Here is an 18,386-nt window from a genome sequence, read left to right as displayed (position 1 = left end):
ACTCAACTTAAACTAAAAGGGATTGAGATGAGGGCTGTTCCATAAACAGGAACCTCTGTAGAGCCGAAATCAATTGATGGATTGAACTCCCACAAGAAATTGTCCCATACTGTGAGCTGCAATCTGGTGAGGGTTTCTAATGTCCTGATCTGCCTTAGGAAAGGCGTTTTTCCCCGAGCCCTGCAGCCAAGAGGAATCCTGAGCTATCAGCAAAGATTCTGGGGTGATGTAATCGGGTTCACTCATTCACAGGCCGCCCTCGCCTACCCAGAATGCGTTCACTAATGTATTATTCACCCTGTATTGATGTGTAACTAAAGCCGCTCATTGAGAACTGCTAGTTACCCCTCTGAGAGAGCCCTCTGCGGCACTGGGCTGGATTTCTTTATCTGCTGACACCGAGCTTTAAAAAAGGGGGAAATAAAATCAGGAATACATTCTGCAGTACCACAGGGTAAGTGTAGTAAGGAGTGATATATTGACAGAAGAAGCAAAAGTGTTAAAGCACAGAGGAGCAGCAGACCTTTGTGACAGGGAGTAGTAAGACCGGATCAAAGCACATTGAGAGAGCCCTAGAGAATTCAACAAGGCTGGAAGAGGGAGTCCCAGCCTGTGTGTGAGGCTTAAAACCAGCTGTGACATAGCGAGAGAGAGAGTCGCTGGGGTCTGGGAGTGTACAAATGTTATACAAAGGACAGTACTATGTGTGCCAGTGTGTACAGTGGTATTACAGCGTATAGAATATATAGAATAGTTGGTCTATATTGTGGTCAGATTCTACCAGGCTGTGTCAAACAGGATATGTGAGCTAACCACCCCCCCACACAAACCAGCCCTGAACTTTAAAAACCCCAGGGTGGAGTGGGAAGACAGGAGGAGAGCAGAAGGGTGAGAATTAATTTTTTCCAAAAAGAGACAGTCTATTCTGACTTGGTGAAAGATGGATTAAACAGGTTTTGTCATAATGAATGGTTTAGCAGCAAAATGCGGCCCGGCCCCTTGATCTCACACCGACTCTCTAACTGATAGACAAGTCCCGGGCATGTACACTCTCTCACACACACACACACACACACACACACACACACACACACACACACGGATATGCGGGAGCCCCGTGCCACACTGCGTGCTGTCTCTCATACTGCGCCCAGCTCCCCGCAAATTACAGACTGGACAGCCCCTCCCTGCCCCGCCACGCCCACCAGTGGCTTTCTCCATGGCAACGGACAATCCCAGATTAACTCTCCAGTATCCAGCAGGGAACTGGAGTCTGACTGGCGGTCATAACCCAAAACTAGTGCTCCGCAGGGTCAGTACAGTCCAGTACAGTGTCCGCGGCACAGTACTGATCATATGAGGGACAGCTAAAGGGCCACCTATTCTGGGGTTCTCAGTTTCGACGTGAAATAATTAGGTTTATTAGAAAGCAGGTATAATTGAATGCCTCCCCGCTCTGCTGATGCACTGAAAATGTTGGTGAGCTCAGGTGTGCCTCTGCGTTATTCAAAAGCAGACTCTCTTTAGCTTCCTGTCGTTTGAGAGTCAAATGTTGTGCTGGGGGAGGGGCAGAGGCCGTCAAGGTGACTTTCATTGGACAAATACCCCCCTTCTCACACTGTAGTCGGCCTGCCAGGGTTTACGCACTCACTTCAGCCTGCTCTGCAGTACTCTGCCACATCCCAGTGTGTCCAGGACTAAACGTCCGTATGAGCTGGCTGTATACGGAAATATGACTTCTTAGCACCCTTGATCAGAGTCCAGTATTGTCTGGCTTTTCTTAATGTTAACTCTGTAAAACACTTTTATTGCACGATCAGAGCTAAAACCAGAGCTAAAACGTACCAAAATGCTCTGCAGTAATACCAGCATTGTAACCAGTAAGCTGTTTACCTCAACAATGCCGTTAGCTCTACCAAGTAAAAAGCGAAACAACATTTGCAACATTAAACAGCAAGATATAAATACACTTGAAGTACTTAGAGAGTACTTAACACAAATGCACAAGTTATTTACCATTGTGTACCAAGCGTTCGATGGGTGTTCTCTCTCAGATTGGATTCAAAGCGGCTTTTCCAGCTCTATGGAAGGAATGGCTTTGAGCACTTAATGCAAGGAGCTGGTTTACAACGTGCGGCGTTAAATTTACCAGAAGATAGATCCTCATGATGTAGTTTCAGAACAGGACACAAATGCCCCATGACTCTGTGCATGGTGACATAATTCACAGTGTGAATTCACCGCTCTACTTCTGCTCAGCTCTGCTTTCCAGAAGTGATGATATAGTGAGCCACTTTGCCACTCTAAGCTTTACTGTAGTATACCATAGGGAAAAGTGAGTGCTGTGGAACAAACAGACTGCCATAAGGGAAGGGGTCAACTGCATGGTTCAAATGATATAATTGGTATAGGCAGTCTGATGCCATAACAGACAGCATTTAAACACCACAGATCGTCTTACTGTTAAGCAAAAAGAGCTCCATGCAATATTGGTCCTGCCAGCCACTGGGGGACTGACTGTGGCAATGATAATTACCCAACCGATCGATTGGGGAGGCTCAGAGCTGCCTTGTGGACCGGCTGGGGGGTGGGGGGGTGGTTGATTAATTTATTATACCACTCCCCCCTGAGACCCTGACACATAGCCTGTTTTGGAGGAACTGGCATCATTTCTCTCTCTCTCTCTCTCTCTCTATCTCTCTCTCTCTCTCTTTTATAGCAGATTGATTGATTGCAGGCTAAATTGAATCATTGATCACTGAAATCTTTTTAGCCACAGGCCTCTCCGGGGAGGAGGTGTGGGAAGGGTGAGTGCCAGGGGAAGGGGGCAACAGGAGGGCCAGTTTACTTGCAGAACTTCTACAGCTGTGGCATAAATATCAGCCTTTTGCATTGCATGAACATCTGCTTCCAACCCTGAGTCAAACAGAAGGGTCAGCTACCAGACACGGATACATTTGTCATCTGTGCATAGTGTGTGCTGTGCACATAATACCCCTTTGCCAAGGCTGTTTATGTCCACATGGCAAGCCCCTGTGTCTTTCTATGTGTTGGGGAGCAAAGCAATAGTTTGGAAGAGCTTCAAGGTGACCCATTTCACCTGCACACTAACTTAGATACCCCCTTAATGCACATGGGAAGGTCTGAGATTGCTCACTGTATCCTGAAACAATGGCTCTGACACAGTGAATATCTCTGTGACACACGCTAGGCAGTCAGTGCAGGGAGATTTATCAGTGCGGGGAGATAACAGTTCAGGGAAATAAGACAGCAATTAGGACAGAGCTCAGATAACAGCATGCAGAGCAATGAGACACTGAATGGACAGAGAGAAAGAAAGAAAGAAAAAGAAAGAAAATACTTTCTGATCTTTAAACCAGATATGATGAGCATTAGGAATCTCCGAGTGTTAAAAGAACCAACCTCGGCCCAACAGACCTGCTCTGGGGTGTATTCCTTCATTTGTTCTAATTCTGATCCTAATGGTCAGGATAAAAGAGTCTTGGCATGATCCAACTGTACCGCTGCCGGGGGAAGGATGAGAGAGGGAGTGGTGAGGGAGATACACAGTCCCCAGCACTGAGCCAGAAGACATGCCATCACATACAATACAGCTAATACACCCTGGGTGTTTAATTAACAGGCCCCGAGTGGCGGGGCAGGGCTTGGCATAGCTCAGATGCATGGAGGCTGCTGAATGATGCTTGCTCCTGTACCCCCCCTGCCATTCTCTGCTTCTTTCTGTTTTTTCTCTGCTGATACCCAGCCAGAGGTCCTGTCCTGAAGCCACAGCACAATGTCGCCATTGATATCGGCCAGGCTTGTTGTCAGTTTCATTAAAAGCATCAGATTCTTTCCAGGTCACGTCATGGTCGCAGTTTTTCGTCGGAGAGAGAAAGAAACGGAGAATGGGGGTGGTGGGGGTTTCCAGAGCTGAGATGTGTAGAGAGATACCTGACCGGGCCCCAATCCAGGTCAGGAGATTAAATCACAGCCCCCCCCCTCCCCAACTGAGGAAAGCAAGGGACAGAGTCTCAGGTCAGAGCATTCATGTCATCGGCTCTCTCAACACCTTTTCAAGAAAACGACAGATATTAAAACACAGCTCATATGAAGTGGATTTTGATAGTAAGCCCTTGTCTCTCTCTTCTTCCGCGTCTCTCTCTTCCTGTGTTTCTCTCTAGCGTATAATAATTTGGCAACACTTGTCCAACTGTTAAAGCCGATAAAGTTACAGCATAAATGGTTCCCTATCTCTCTTTCTCAGTCTCTCTCGCTCGCTCGCTCTCTCAACAACAAGACAGGTTTTGCATAAACTTTGCTTATAGCCAAAGAATACATTTGATGATTAATTAAAGTTAAATGAAAGTTAATCTATTCTGTCCCTTCTAATTCAACTGGGTCTGTCAGAGACATGGTTAATAGTGGGTTTTTTTTTGCAGAATGCAGAATTTGTAACTTATTTTCTAAGAGATTTAAAAACAAAAATAAAGGGACATACAGTAGGTATCAAACACAATGGGAATGCAAATGAAGGAGATTTGGAATTAGGAAAAATGAGTGAAGTTTGTACAGAAAGAGAGAAAGAGAGAAAGAGAGAGCAAGAGAGAGAGAGAAACCTGATGGACATGAGTGAGAGAGACAGAAAGAGTAAGGAATCTTTGTTAGAAAAAAAAATACACTTTAACCAGACACTTCGAGAATTATTTTGCAAAATCGTAGGCAAAATGATCTAACAACATATCAACTGCAACAGAGCTCAAAAATTCTCCTCTATCTCTTTCTCTCTCTTTTCACCCCTACATCCTCCTTCTCTCTCTCTGTCTCTCTCTCCTGGGCTGTGCCCTCACTCAAACACTGACACAGGCAGTTTTGACTACACACTAACAGATATCAAACAGAGGGATTACTAACTCGGGCTTCTTCATTTATTTTTAACATTGCGACATGATTTTTTTTTTGAATGCGGTCTGATTTGTGTATGAGCACTACGTGTGATCTCTCCGACAGCTGCAGCCCCATCTGACAGTGAGCGAGAGTGTACGCGCGTGTGTGTGTTTTCACGTGAGTTCGTGGAGACAAGAGAAATAGAGAACAACAAACACACAGAGAGACAGAACACAGAGAGCTCAGGATTTCACACCTCTACAGATCCCGTCTGCTTCCTCTCCACACCTCTCCAAATGGCAAAATAAAAACAGCCGTGAAAAAAGACAGAACCAAATGCTCCCAGATTTGGTGTAATCCTACACAGCATTCCTGATTGTCTTTTTTTCTAAACACAAATTTGTTTGTTTGTTTTTGTTTTGTTTGTTTGGTTTACTGGCTCAATGTGAGGTGAAAAACACAACTCTCTTTTTATAAAAACCTATAGTAATTAAACTTTAAAAAGTGCTTTAATCTTTATATTCTTACTCATATAAGCACTGCTGCTATAACTATAACTACACTTACGACTACTACTAGTACTTCTAATGGAAAAATAAAAAAATCTCAACAATTAGATTGCTTTGGGACATTCTACTGCCTGCTTTGGAATGAATGTAGGTTTATGGTGGCAGGCTAAAAAATAAACAACATTTTAATGATTAAAAAAGGGAGTGCGTGATAGAGGTGAATAAATTAGACTTAATTAAAAAGGGGGAAAAAAAGAATGAAAGAACATTCTGATGAGAAAGACAGCTGTGCCCCGCAGCGGCCCGTGTTTGAAGTGTGGATTAGAAGCAGGTGCTCCATTTCTGTCGCAGTCCAGAGATGTGTGTCTGAGGCCTGGGTGTGCAGACCAGAGAGACATACACCCTAGCATACCTCTGTCTGAGACTCTGGGTGAATGTTTTCTGCAGTCAGTTTGTATATCCGTTTATAATAAAGAATGCAAGAGAAGGCTCTTCAAGTCTTTCTTGTTAAGAAACCACTGTATAAGCTTTAACAAACACAACTGTGACAACCTTCCCTACAACACTTATGGGTCATACAAGAAGTCACCTGCTTTTGCAGAGGTTGTTCCCTGACCAGAAGTATGACCTTTTGGACGATGGTGTCCCGTCACGTATTGATGTAATGTCTTTTTCATAGGTTGGGTATGTAACACAGTGGGCTATGCAGAAAAGTCCTAAAAACATCCACAGCCCCACAGAACATCTTTGGGATGTACGGGAACGGGGACCAACTTACTTCGCTACACAAAAATGGAGTAGAAGTGAGTAGTGGCAGAGTATCTCTCTCAAAGGGTTTGCAGCAGCCATTTTTAAAGGGTGTAGGCTCACAATTTAGCCTGCACCCTACGAAACACTGAAAAACATTGAGTCCGTTGACCTGATTATTTTAGGAATATAGTGTAAGTCTCAATGTCCTTTCGGTGTACTCCACTACACCCTGCCCAAATCCACTTTCATTTTCCATAATAAATTTAAATAAGGGACATTGCTACAGGTCCGTCTCCTAGCGCTGCCTTTGAAGTCATCACGTAATCCAGCAATTACTGGTCTACAGTGGATAAGTATGGAAGGAGTGGGCTGTTATTAAACGGTACTCGCTGCTGCTAAACTGTACAGCTGCGGTGTTTTTCACCACGGTATTGCTATAAACCTGTTAGTCATCCCTTCCGTGTGTGCCAGCGCTCCATGTGAACAGATATTGGCCTTGAGTCGACGTTACAAAGCTTGGTCATTACTATATATGCATTTTATCGCCCCGCTTTGCGCCGCGCATTGACAGACATGTTTCCTTTTCTTTTCTCTGTCTCTTTCTTTTTCTTTTGTTACTGATGTAACTCTTTGGCCAGAATTCTGCCCATGGGGGGCTTTTCTACATCCTTGAATTGTGACTCAATAACAGACATGTCCAGAAATACCCACTGTTGAACCCCTGGGCTCTCATTACCGTGGGAGTTAGTAACCAGCCGTGGAAAATAAATTCCACTCCCTCTACAGAGAACTGTGGTCCGCTGCAGGTTTTTTGTGCTGTCCTGGCCTTTGAATGTGAATCATTAACATTGCATCTTTAATATTCTCATTCTGACACACGGCTGTCTGTTAAAATGTACTAAAATTAGGTATCAAGCTTGAAATATCCAGCACCCTGTCTCAGCTTGTACACAAGAGCCCGGGGCTTGTAAAACCTTAAATAGATGATGGTGCTGTGCAAGAGGAGTTTGATTTGTGTCCCTGTAGGCTGCATGATGGAGTAGGAGGTTTGGTTGAGGATGCACACATGACTCCACAGTGGCCCTAGTGGGTGCAGACACCAGTGGGAGTGGGCTAAAGGCAGGCCTCAACACACCCACTCCTGCTGTAGACTTCCAGGGTCACTCTCATATAGTCCGTCTAGTGCTCAGCAGGCCAGCAAGTGCTCAAAGTGGTCTTAGCTGGTTGATTTCCATTTGTCTATACAAACAACATTTCAAAATGCAGTGGTCTGTTTTTCTTTAAATTAGCTCAGCAAATCAAAATGGTGGAAGTGTTTTACTTTTCCCCCTCTCTATCCCTTTATTTACTTCAACTGGAGCAACTGGTGGTGTACAAGACCCTTGAGAAACTGAAGAAATAATAATAATAATAATAATAATAATAATAATAATACTCTTGTTAAAACTAAACTAAATCCAAATAAGGGTGTTACTTCCCTGACCTGTTTATGTTAGATGTAAAATTCCTCTTCAAACGCTAATCAGCAATTAAATAAGTGTTCCTAGGTTCAATTTGTAACCTGGCTCTTCAAGCCCAAATGTTGACTATGTCTAGGAAATCTACCAGCCGCTCTATCTAAAAAGCCTGCTGTACAGAAATTGTAAGGTTCTTAGCTTTTTAGTACTAAATAAATCAACTTAACATCATACTGCAAAAAGCACATTTCATTTCACATAACATTATTATATATTTAGTATTATTATTATTACACTATTTTACTACTACAAGATACCTTATCTTATTGGATTCATAAACCTATGTCCGTGTGTATGCATGTCTGTATTTAATGTTGTGTTGTCCTGTATTTTACAATATCAATTAAATCACTGAAGTAATTCGATAAGACATTGTTAACTTGTCTTGTATTACTTCGGCAAATAACATTGCTGCTGTCCCCTTATCACCTATAGACAGGGTGCAGCGAGAGAATAGTTAAGCAAATACAAGACAGAAATGGGAGAAGATCAAACAAAAGTTTTAATTTTTTTTCCATAGTTTTATTTTTATTTTATGGCGCTTGTGTTATTATTATTATTATTATTATTATTAATAATAATAATAATAATAACCTAGTTTGAAATGACAACTTACCCCACTTGCAGCCTAGTTAAAAGTTATAGTACATTACTGAGATTTGACCGAGTTTCAAGAGCCGGGATCTGAATTGTTTAGTTTATCTGGCTTTTTTGTTTATATGTTCGCAGTTTTCTCTCTGTGCAGTTTGCCTTGAGGAAGTGTTAAAATCAACACACCCTTGGGTCGCTACCTCTCTCTCCGGCTCTGTACACTCACCCCTTCCTCTGCTAATCAATTAAAGACGGCCGCACATGTACGAGCATTCACTCCGTAATCAACGGGGCAGAGGAAACGGACGCAATCAAATTATAAATTGGTTAATTAGTAATGGAAAGAATGGTCACACAAATGCATATGTGTTGGTTTAACTTGGGACTAGACAAAACTGAGACCCACCAGCGAATCCCTTCTTTCAGACTTTTACCTTATACCGTATTTATTTATTAGCAGTAGAGAAGGGTTTCTTGCAGTCATTTTAACAGCTTTGTTTTTAATGTAGTATTCATTTTAACATAACTCAAATTCACTAAATACAAGAGATTACAATTGTATATAAACAGAAGCGAAATTTATAGATATATACACACACAAACCGCATTTGTTTCCTGTGGTTGTATCAATTAAATGCCAATTAAATGTAATTCTGGCCTTGAGCAAAAACTATTTTTGTTTCTGCCGACTTGGCGTCAATTCAGTATTTAGTAGTAACGGCTGGAAAGACACCGGACCATTAAACCCCCACACTTGTAAGAAACGTATAAATGGTGCAAAACTACAGTAAAGCTATGGATATTCAATATTTAACATGCAAGAGATTGTAAAGATTTGTTTTAAAACCTTCAGTCGATGTTTTGCGCTTTCTTTGTACTTGTGTGAAGTATGCAGGCCTACTACGTCTGTGTGTGCGCACGTATGTAATGTATGCATCACTTCACGCCACAATTGCGCCTCATTTGCCCGATAAAAGTGCGGTGCGATGAAAAACGCGCTCTTTGTTTCAGTTCGGAATTAGTGGCACACTCACACTAGATCATTCATAATCCCAATTACATCAATTATGCAATTTAATAACTGTTCGACGACCTACTCTGGAACACATTAGAAACTACACTTCGCTCCTGTACCCTACAGCCATTCCCTCCATCCTGCCAGACTCCCGAGAAAGCAATCTCTCAGATTACTGCATTGATCTCTCAATGAAGGCCTCTAAAGCACACCAGGTTATCGCCCATCGATCCCACTGCATCGACCGCTCAATTCACGCTACAGCAAAGTTAACCGAATTAACACTTTCACTAATTCACTGAGCCCAACACCCGCACACAGGAGCACCGCTAGCAGCACTCCTCATGCGACAGAGACTGCACGGCTCCTCACACCCGAGAACACCATTTCATGAATTCCCATCCAACAGGAGGCGATTGTCCATGTGGTCTGCTGTGTTTCAGTGCTGTTTCAATTCCCACTGAAGCTGCAGTGCACGTCTCCACCTCCGGGAACACAAACAGCCCGAGGACAAATAAATAACTAATTACATCAATTAGGCAATTAAGAGCAAAGGTGGAAATACAAAATGAGGTAATTTAAATAAATATATTAACATATTAATTAGTTTTAAAATGCATAACCTTTCATGCAATTAGTCCATTATTATTATTATTATTATTATTATTATTATTATTACAAGAAAACATACTAATAAACATCATCACCATTCCATGTTGTTGGTTAAAGGTTGTTTATCGCTTTATTCTAGTCCTATCATGTCAGGGTGTAACCAACTGACCTCCTGTAATGAAGGGGATCATACAGATTGCTTCAATGTATAAATGATCTGACAGTGAATACATTAATCCCAGCAGAATAAAATCACACGCACAGCCGAACAACAGAGCCGTTTTGTGGCGCACACGGTTTATCCAATTTAGAGATCCGGCAACGGGGAAAACCGGTTCTTCCCTCAGAAACAATCGGACTTTTTTATATACTAAATATATGTGTGAGTTTAATTGTTGATCTTTAGAAATAGAATGTGTAAAACTGATGTTGTGTTTGTTGTCGTTGTTAGTCTATTTTAAAATTCTGGAATTTAGAACTTCCATGTTGAAACGAACATTGTATTACTTTTTAATTGGTCTTTTATTGTATCCGTTTTTGTTAAATCCCAACTATAACCTGTGTGTGTGTTGGGTAAGCAGGTAATTTATTTTTGCATTCTGATTTCATTCTTCTGATGCGGCCCAATGCATAGTTCTATTTATATCAACTCCCAATTTACAGGATGGGTTTCAAGGCTTATTGCTGCAAATCAAAATTGCCTCGCATTTTTCAATGCGTGGTCTACATCAAGCAAAATACAGTGTAGGCATGCATTTCTTTACATTTAAGTATAGTCTATCTACACATACAAAGTGGCACGGAAAAGGTGGAGGTGGAGACAAATAAAGTTTGAAATTCGTCCCGTTATTGTATAATGCTTAAGCTAAATGTGTGTGTATTCATTTGACACCCATGGTATTGAAATGTAATCTTATTTTCTTCAAACTGAACTGATGAGTGCGTCCAGTAAGTACAGTATAGTTTCTGTTTTGTTGTTCAAAGACTTGCTTTCTGACTCCGGGAACTAGTAGCCAGCTTTCCCCGCTCCACTGACCCGCGGCCGGGCACTCAGGCCGGGCTGAACCCTTAATGCTTCGCCCCGCCAAGATCTCGTATTCATGAGAAACTGCGGGGGTTTGTACTATTACAGCGATTCTTCACGATCTTAACTGCGCTGCTCTGGGAAAGCAATTTCCCCTAAATTCACCCATTGTTCCGAAGTTAATTTACAACTAAAGGTCATTATTTCCTTTGTGGAGACAATAATAGGAGTTTGTGTGCCTTCAACAAAATACTTTCTCCAATTTGAAAACTCAACGGTCTTGCTGATTGAACCCAGGCACTCCAGGGTGTAATTGATCACTTATTTATTTTACTAGTATTATTATTTATATTTGTGTTTTCCTGTTGTCTATTAGGGTGATCCATTTGAGGGTGCAATATTTCTGACACACCCAATAGTACAAGGACTTTAATTGAGTTCAGATTGTGTACAATATTGGGGAAAAATCAAGACCATTTAATTACTAACCAGTCCTGCTGTCCCATTGTTCTATAGGTTGTATATTCTCCTTTTGAGTCACAATTACATTTAAATTGGATCAGGTTTGCAGTTACGGTTGTGGGCAGGTGATTCTATTAAACTGGATATGACCTGCTGCTGGGGAAGGCAGGTTTAGCCGACAACAGCTCTGAATATATTTGGGTAAAAGTCAGTTTATCCCACTTTATCCACAGGGCCTCCTTCAGTTCTCTGTCAGTGGTATTCTAATGAGGCCAGGCCTGGAGTCCTCCTGAACTCAGCCAAAGTGTGCAGAACAAAATGGCTCCTGCTGCTTTTGAATGGGTTAAGCAATAATAATAATAATGAAGGACCTTCCTCACACAGTGGAGTGGAGGGGGGATTAGAACTAGGCCAAATGCAGAGCGAATTACACATTATAAAACACACAGGAAGAGGCCTGCTGAGGTGTGATTCTATTCACTGCAAAGGAAAAAAAAGAAGAAGAAGAAAAGAAAGAAAGATGGTTACAGAATCAAATCACAAATCACATCTCAGTCAGCCTTCACAGTAGGGAGGTGGAGAGAAGTGTATTTGCTGAACAGATAAGATGCACAGAGAGATATGCATATCCCCTTCAAGTCCAGCATCTGCCTTAGCTGGAAGTGTTCAGACAGAAAGAAACATAAAGGCCAACCCAGTCAATTGAAATGGAATTCTAATTTAGTCAGCGCCGCAGATAGATTAAAATAATAAGATAAAACAATCTGTTGCGGTGAAGGAAAGGCCATTCTCTAAATGGTGGCGAGATAGTTACGGTCATTATTTCAGGGAGTTTATTATGGCTATTATTTCATAACGGGCAGTGGCATATGTTCCCTTTACATGATAATGGCTAACACTATTGTGTGATTCGATTGTTACGGACACTCTCTCTCATGCACAGCACCTGAACTCTAGCCATCAGGGACGTATTTATTCACCGATAAAGTTCAGTTAGTGGAGCAGCAGTGAGGAGCATCTGTTTCAGAGTCGAGGAGCTCCTTGGAAACCCTGCCTGGATAGCCTGCGGTTGTGAAGACAGGCAACCCCATGACAAAAATAGGGTAACTGTGAACGGACTGACATTTCCACTGCTCTCTTTTGGGAAGGTGATTTTCAATGGTTTGTACTTCAGAGCAGACATTTGATCCCAGTTTTTTTGCTTTTAAATACCTGTAGTACATTTTCTGATTCAAGCACAAAGCGTTGACAATCATCCTGTGACAGTGAAAGACAGGAACAAACTGAATTCCGGGACAGGTTGTATACACTTAGCTGCTTAGAAAAGAGGTACACACACCGACATGTTGAAATCCATGCATGGCTGAGACTAATTAACAAACAGACACTTATGTGTTATACAAGACTGGAATGTGTGATTGTGGTCACTCAGATTCGACAGCTCAGGGTGACAGAAAATATGCTGTAATATTTACTGCCAAACAGTCAGAAGCGAAGGATGAAAACAAAGTGAAATGAAATATGTGCCTCTGTGGGCAGCTGGGTTTCCAGTTCAACTGCAGTGATCGATGACAACGTTAGTGAATCTGTGCTCTGTCCCTTTATTAATATGAGTTACAGTGGGTAGGGGATTAACTGATCCTTTTGTGCAATGATATGTCATTAGTACCATGTATTCAATAAATAAAAAAATGAGAGCCATACAGCTACAAGTAAACACCCTCAAGATAATCAATAACAATTCAATTACAGTCCTCTGGTGTTTAGTCGACTTCAAGGTCTGCAACTAGGAGAGATGTTTTCTCCTTTCTCCTTGTACACTCTCTGAAGTGAAAGGCTTTAGGAAATTTAGGAAAGGATAAAATTAGGAAATTCACAGATTAGTGTGATGGATAAAATATAAAGATGGATACACAGTAGACTTTTTTGAACACCAGGGTTTCTGCCTGCAGAGTATTCATCATCCATTGGATTTACAGAGCATACAATAACCTTCGAGCAGCAGAGTGAAGCAGATTGCAATGGGTACGCCATGTTTGCAGAAATATGTTCCCCCTTTTTGGTGAATTGAAATGAATAGGGTTATTTTAGAGGACATCTATTATTAGTAGTAGTAGTATGAGTAGTAGTGATATTTTCGAAATATTTGCCTTTTTGTCTTCCTTATTTTCCTCAGGTATGTTATATATTAGCAGGTAAAGCATCTTTATTGGTGGATAAATACAGTGAGGGTAGGCTATTTATTAATGTATTTTCTTATTTATTTATTTCATGAATTTAGCAACACTTTGGAAACTCGATCATATGTGTATTTCTTAAATGAAAAATAGCAATTCCCCACCTTCAACTGCCCTAAAACAGCCCAGATTAAACACACACGATCTAGTACTCGTAAACATGTAAAATTCTAGGTTTGGACTCCACTATTTTAAAGACAAGCAAACATTTACACAGCATGGTTTATCCCTGGTTACAAACAACTGGCAATTAAACCAACAATTAACAAACTACTGCAGGTTTATATATTCCTTGTACAAATAACCTGAAAAAAAAGTATTTTTATAGGCCTATTTGTATTTTTTATAATCTTGTAAATCTATATGTTGGCAAAATGTACTGTATTCATGAACATATATATATATATATATATATATATATATATATATATAATCATTTTATACTTAATATATAAAGACTATACGTCTATGATTACTGGTATGTAGGACGAAGGCCTACATTTAAAAAAACTTTAATGATCTCTGATAAAACGACCACCCTTTTCTGAAGATTAAAAACCAACCATCCAATTGTACTTTTTTTTTCTTTTTTTAAATATCACCTAACTTACTTTTGTTAAGTTAAATTGTCACACTGAAAGTTTCATCTGACACTTCCCCAGTTACTTTATTATTTATTTTCTGTTCTCTTTACTGGGCATATCAGGTGTTAACGTACTGGAACAATACACGTTTTATGAATATGAACCCAAACGTCTGTCTCTTACAAATGCTAAATATAAAGTCGATCAAATAATAGTTTTACCTGACAAGATTTAAATACCTTCCTATTTAAATACCTTCACTAAAATGTGAATTAAATAAGTTTAAAACAACCGCAAACTCTAAATTGATAGGGTAAGAGGGTAAATAATAATTACATGAAACAAACATTATTTGTTCTTGTTAGTTAGTGCAATCACATGCCCAACAATATTTCCTAACATACAATCAACATTATAATACAAAATGAGGCTTGTTTGTTTGTTTATGTATGAAATACACAGACTCTTCCTCGTCCAGGGAGATGGTTTGCAGTGCAGTGCAGTCAATGGCACATGCAGGTTCTCCTCTCCTGGCCTCCTCCAGCCCCGGGCCGACCATTAGTCCGGGTCGCTCCTCGGAGGCAGGAGAGGAGGCCATAAATCACAGAGCAGTATTAAAAGCTTAGCTAAATCCTGAACCAGGTCAGCGCGGAAATTTATGGCATCACTTAAGGTGGAAATAGATTGCTTTAACAAAATATATCAACTTCAGCAAAGCCTCCCTCCGAAGTGCTTCAACTGGTCACATAAACCCCAGGACCCTAATGCACATTTCATACTGATCTGCAAGAGATCTCCCACGTCCCTGTGCTTGACTCCCTGCATACACTTTTGTATTAGTTCCTTAGTTTTTATTTCAGTATCAAATGCCTATTTTGTATGTCAAAGCTACTAAAATAATATGTACTTAATGAAGACAATGTGTAACCTTCACATTACCTAAAAAACAATAAATACGAAATTAATATGAATATATTTATCCCTACCTACTTTTATAATGGTGTGTGTGCCTTGGTGTAAATTACACAAAAATAATAGTGACATCTATTGTGTAGCTTTTTGCTCCGTCTACAAACATTGATAATATGTCATGTTACATTTTTTCAGAAGGACCAAGTTTAACTTGATCTGTTCATATTTTTAGTTTTCACTAAATTAAAGTTGAGTAAAATACATTAGATCTGGATTAATAATACATTCAGTACCAAATAAGATAAGGAACTTGTCAACCAGTATGCAATGACTTCGTGATCACAGTAAAGCAGGGGCAGTTAATCTATTGTTTTTTGTTGTTGATTTTTGTTTTTTAATTATAATCATTTTTTTATCACAACTTGGCTCAGATCTCCAGTTTTTAATACAAAATTAAATCGTTTTTTTTGTTTTTGTTTTTTTTAAATTGTGAAAATATAAATATTGCCACTCTATCTTATCTGGGAGCTTATTAAGTGGAGAAAGTTGCACTGGACTATCGCGAAACAGCACAATCATGCACAGTGTGTATTTACTAATAGTACGCTTAATAATAATAATAATAATAATAATAATAATAATAATAATAATAATAATAAATTAATTACTTGTTCCAATCCCACAGAGGATGAAATGCTACAACAATATTATTATTAAAAATCTAAACGAATATTGATCCAACGAAAAGGCAGTAAAACAGACTACGGGAGACGAGGTACCTTTTCCACTATTGCCTTATCACGCGTAAAGTAGAGAAATCAGAATGACTTAACTTTGTTTTATTATTATTATTATTATTATTATTATTATTATTATTATTAATACATGAAAAGCAATTCTATGACCATGTTTAAGTCAACTCTCCCATTTCAAACCAAACAAATTGATTTGATACAAATATAAAACATTTTCACAAACTTCTGCCAATGGGGTAGCGGCAATCTGTTCTCCTGATTTTTCGATGCAATTGTGTCTGATTTCAGTTTATTTTACTACAATGTTTACGTTTCCTTTATGGCCATGACTAAGTAATTTGTTACACTTTTCCCCTCGCAGTTTCTTCCCCCCCCCCCCCCCCCCACCCCCCTAGTTTTTGCCCAGCGTTGAAAACCGACGGAGAAGCGGAATAAACGGGTGGGAATGACTTGAGACTTTCTGGGGGTGTTCTGGTTATGCGCTCAAGATCAAATCAGCAGCCTCAGTGACACAAGACAGAAATGAAATGGCCAACGCCAGCAAGAAGACAAAGTAATACCCAACTGAAGTAAAGGCAAGGGATGGATGGTGTGCGCAAAGCAAGTGTCGGTTGCAATTAAGCGCAACTTTTCACTGTGCCGCCCGCCGGCCGCGCATCGCTCGCAAAGATAAGACGCTGGACTCGCTTGAAAGACGGGCTTGTTGCTTTGATACATTTTTTTTTCTTTTTCTGCACAGCTGAGGAAACCCCTGATGTGTTAAGCAGACAGACACCTCGCTGTGGAGTAGCCTGCAGTGGCCAGGGCATCTATCTATCTATCCATCCAGTCTGTGCGCGCAAGCTGGGGAGTTAACCCCACAGGCGGGGGGCTCCCTGGTGTGAGATCGTGTTGCGCTAATTTCCTTGGAGGCGAGAATGAAAAGAAAGGGCTACTTGGCCAGCGAGAGGTCTTTTCAGCAGTAATACACAAGCGGCGCTGGAAGGATATTCTCGATGAATGTTACAAGTTACCAATGTGTATTAGTGTCAGTGTGTCAGGGGCTGACCCCCCCCCCCCCCACACACACACACACACACACACACACACAATGACTACCCTACAGAAGGAGCACTTTTCTCACTCTGGGAGCAAAGAGTCACTTCCAAACCCCAAAGTAAATTAATTAATTAATTAATACAAATGCTCCCATATAAGCATATATAAAAGCCGATTATGTATAATTTATGATCAATAAACCTGACCTAAAATGATATCGAAAGAGTATTGTGTGTGTGTGTATATATATATATATATATATATATATGTATAGAGGTAGATATAGCCTATTAGACTGTTAGACTTACCTTCCACAGCTAAAGTCACGGGCAGCAAAAGACTGCATAGAAAGACCAAATAATCCATTGTCATAAACCAGGGAGCTCGGACATGTAAACAGGTCCCAGAAAGTCAATCAATAAAATCCCAAAGTGCTGATCTCCGCAAGGCTCACGGTCCGGTAAACCCAGCCGTCAAGCCCGGGCTCAGTAGCTCCAACACGGAAACCCAACTTCGCCACCCTGCTCAGAGGTGCTGGTTCCGAGAGCCTCCGTAGATCTCCTTTGCTCCGTTTAAGCAGCCAGCCAGGATAGACCACAAGTCTCGCACCCTATACTTGGCATTTGAAGATGTCACTGCGAGGAGATGGGGGGGGTGGGGGCGACCCCCTGTTTTCGCTCCGGCTGCGATCAGAGCGGTGCGGTGCCGTGTCTGCGAGCCCGAATCTTCGTTAGTTCCTTCGAGGTTCCAGAATGTGCTGGAGGTTCTGAGAACGGACAGGTCCGCTCGCAGGCTGGGTTGAGCCGATATGAAAGTAGTCCAGCAATGTGTGCTATGTATATATCGATATATACAACAGCATATACACGTATACATCTATGCTTGTAACTCCTAGGAACAAATGCTTTATTAACCCTGTAGTTCCCTGAGCTGCTTGTTGCTGCCGCCGCTCTGCCCCTCTCCGTGTGTACTGGAATGAGGCTGTGTGTGGCTGGAGCTTGGAAACAGAGCGGGAGGGAGGAGGAGTCAGCGGCTGTCACTCTCCCCGTGGACACGCCCACCACCTCATTCGCAAAGCTGTCCGGCCCGGGTTTACTACTCCACGCCGCGCCCCCCTCTCTGTTCCACACCGGGACATGGGGCTCAGATCAAACGGGGACATTTACACAGAAAACAGGTTACAGCGGGGAGGCAGCGCCCCCTGCGGGAGAATACAGTATGTATTACTATTTTACAAGGCTATAGAGGAGTACAAATCAAAATAATTTTGTGATATTGTTTTTTTCTTGTACATTTATCTAATTCTGTGGATAGGCTACGCCATCACAGTTGGATTGCTTAGGTAAGTAGTTAGTAAGTAATTTAGGGGCTATTTTTGTTTCTCTGGGTCTCTCTTTCTATAATTATGCATATATATGAATATGTGTTTGTAATAAATATCTGGACAGAAAGGAAATGAGAGTATTCTGGAACAGAAACGAATGTTTACATTG

The 18,386-nt window shown here is 41.0% G+C and overlaps 1 protein-coding gene across 5 annotated transcripts in view; it reads right to left on the bottom strand.

Moving 5' to 3' along the window:
- ephb3b (eph receptor B3b) overlaps positions 1 to 17,859 on the bottom strand; it is a 52,505-nt gene extending 34,646 nt beyond the window's left edge. For all 5 annotated transcript variants that reach the window (XM_066709094.1, XM_066709093.1, XM_066709096.1 and 2 more), the window contains exon 1: positions 17,202 to 17,859. In XM_066709094.1, coding sequence (XP_066565191.1) covers positions 17,202 to 17,265 — 64 coding nt within the window. In that variant the 5' untranslated portion in view covers positions 17,266 to 17,859. The remainder of the gene's footprint in view (positions 1 to 17,201) is intronic.
- Between the last annotated feature and the right edge of the window lie 527 nt (positions 17,860 to 18,386).

This window comes from Amia ocellicauda, chromosome 7 (assembly GCF_036373705.1).
Source record: "Amia ocellicauda isolate fAmiCal2 chromosome 7, fAmiCal2.hap1, whole genome shotgun sequence".
Classification (NCBI taxonomy): Eukaryota; Metazoa; Chordata; class Actinopteri; order Amiiformes; family Amiidae; genus Amia; species Amia ocellicauda.
The sequence above is the reverse complement of the archived record's forward strand: the minus strand, read 5'-3'. Positions and strand labels throughout refer to the sequence as shown.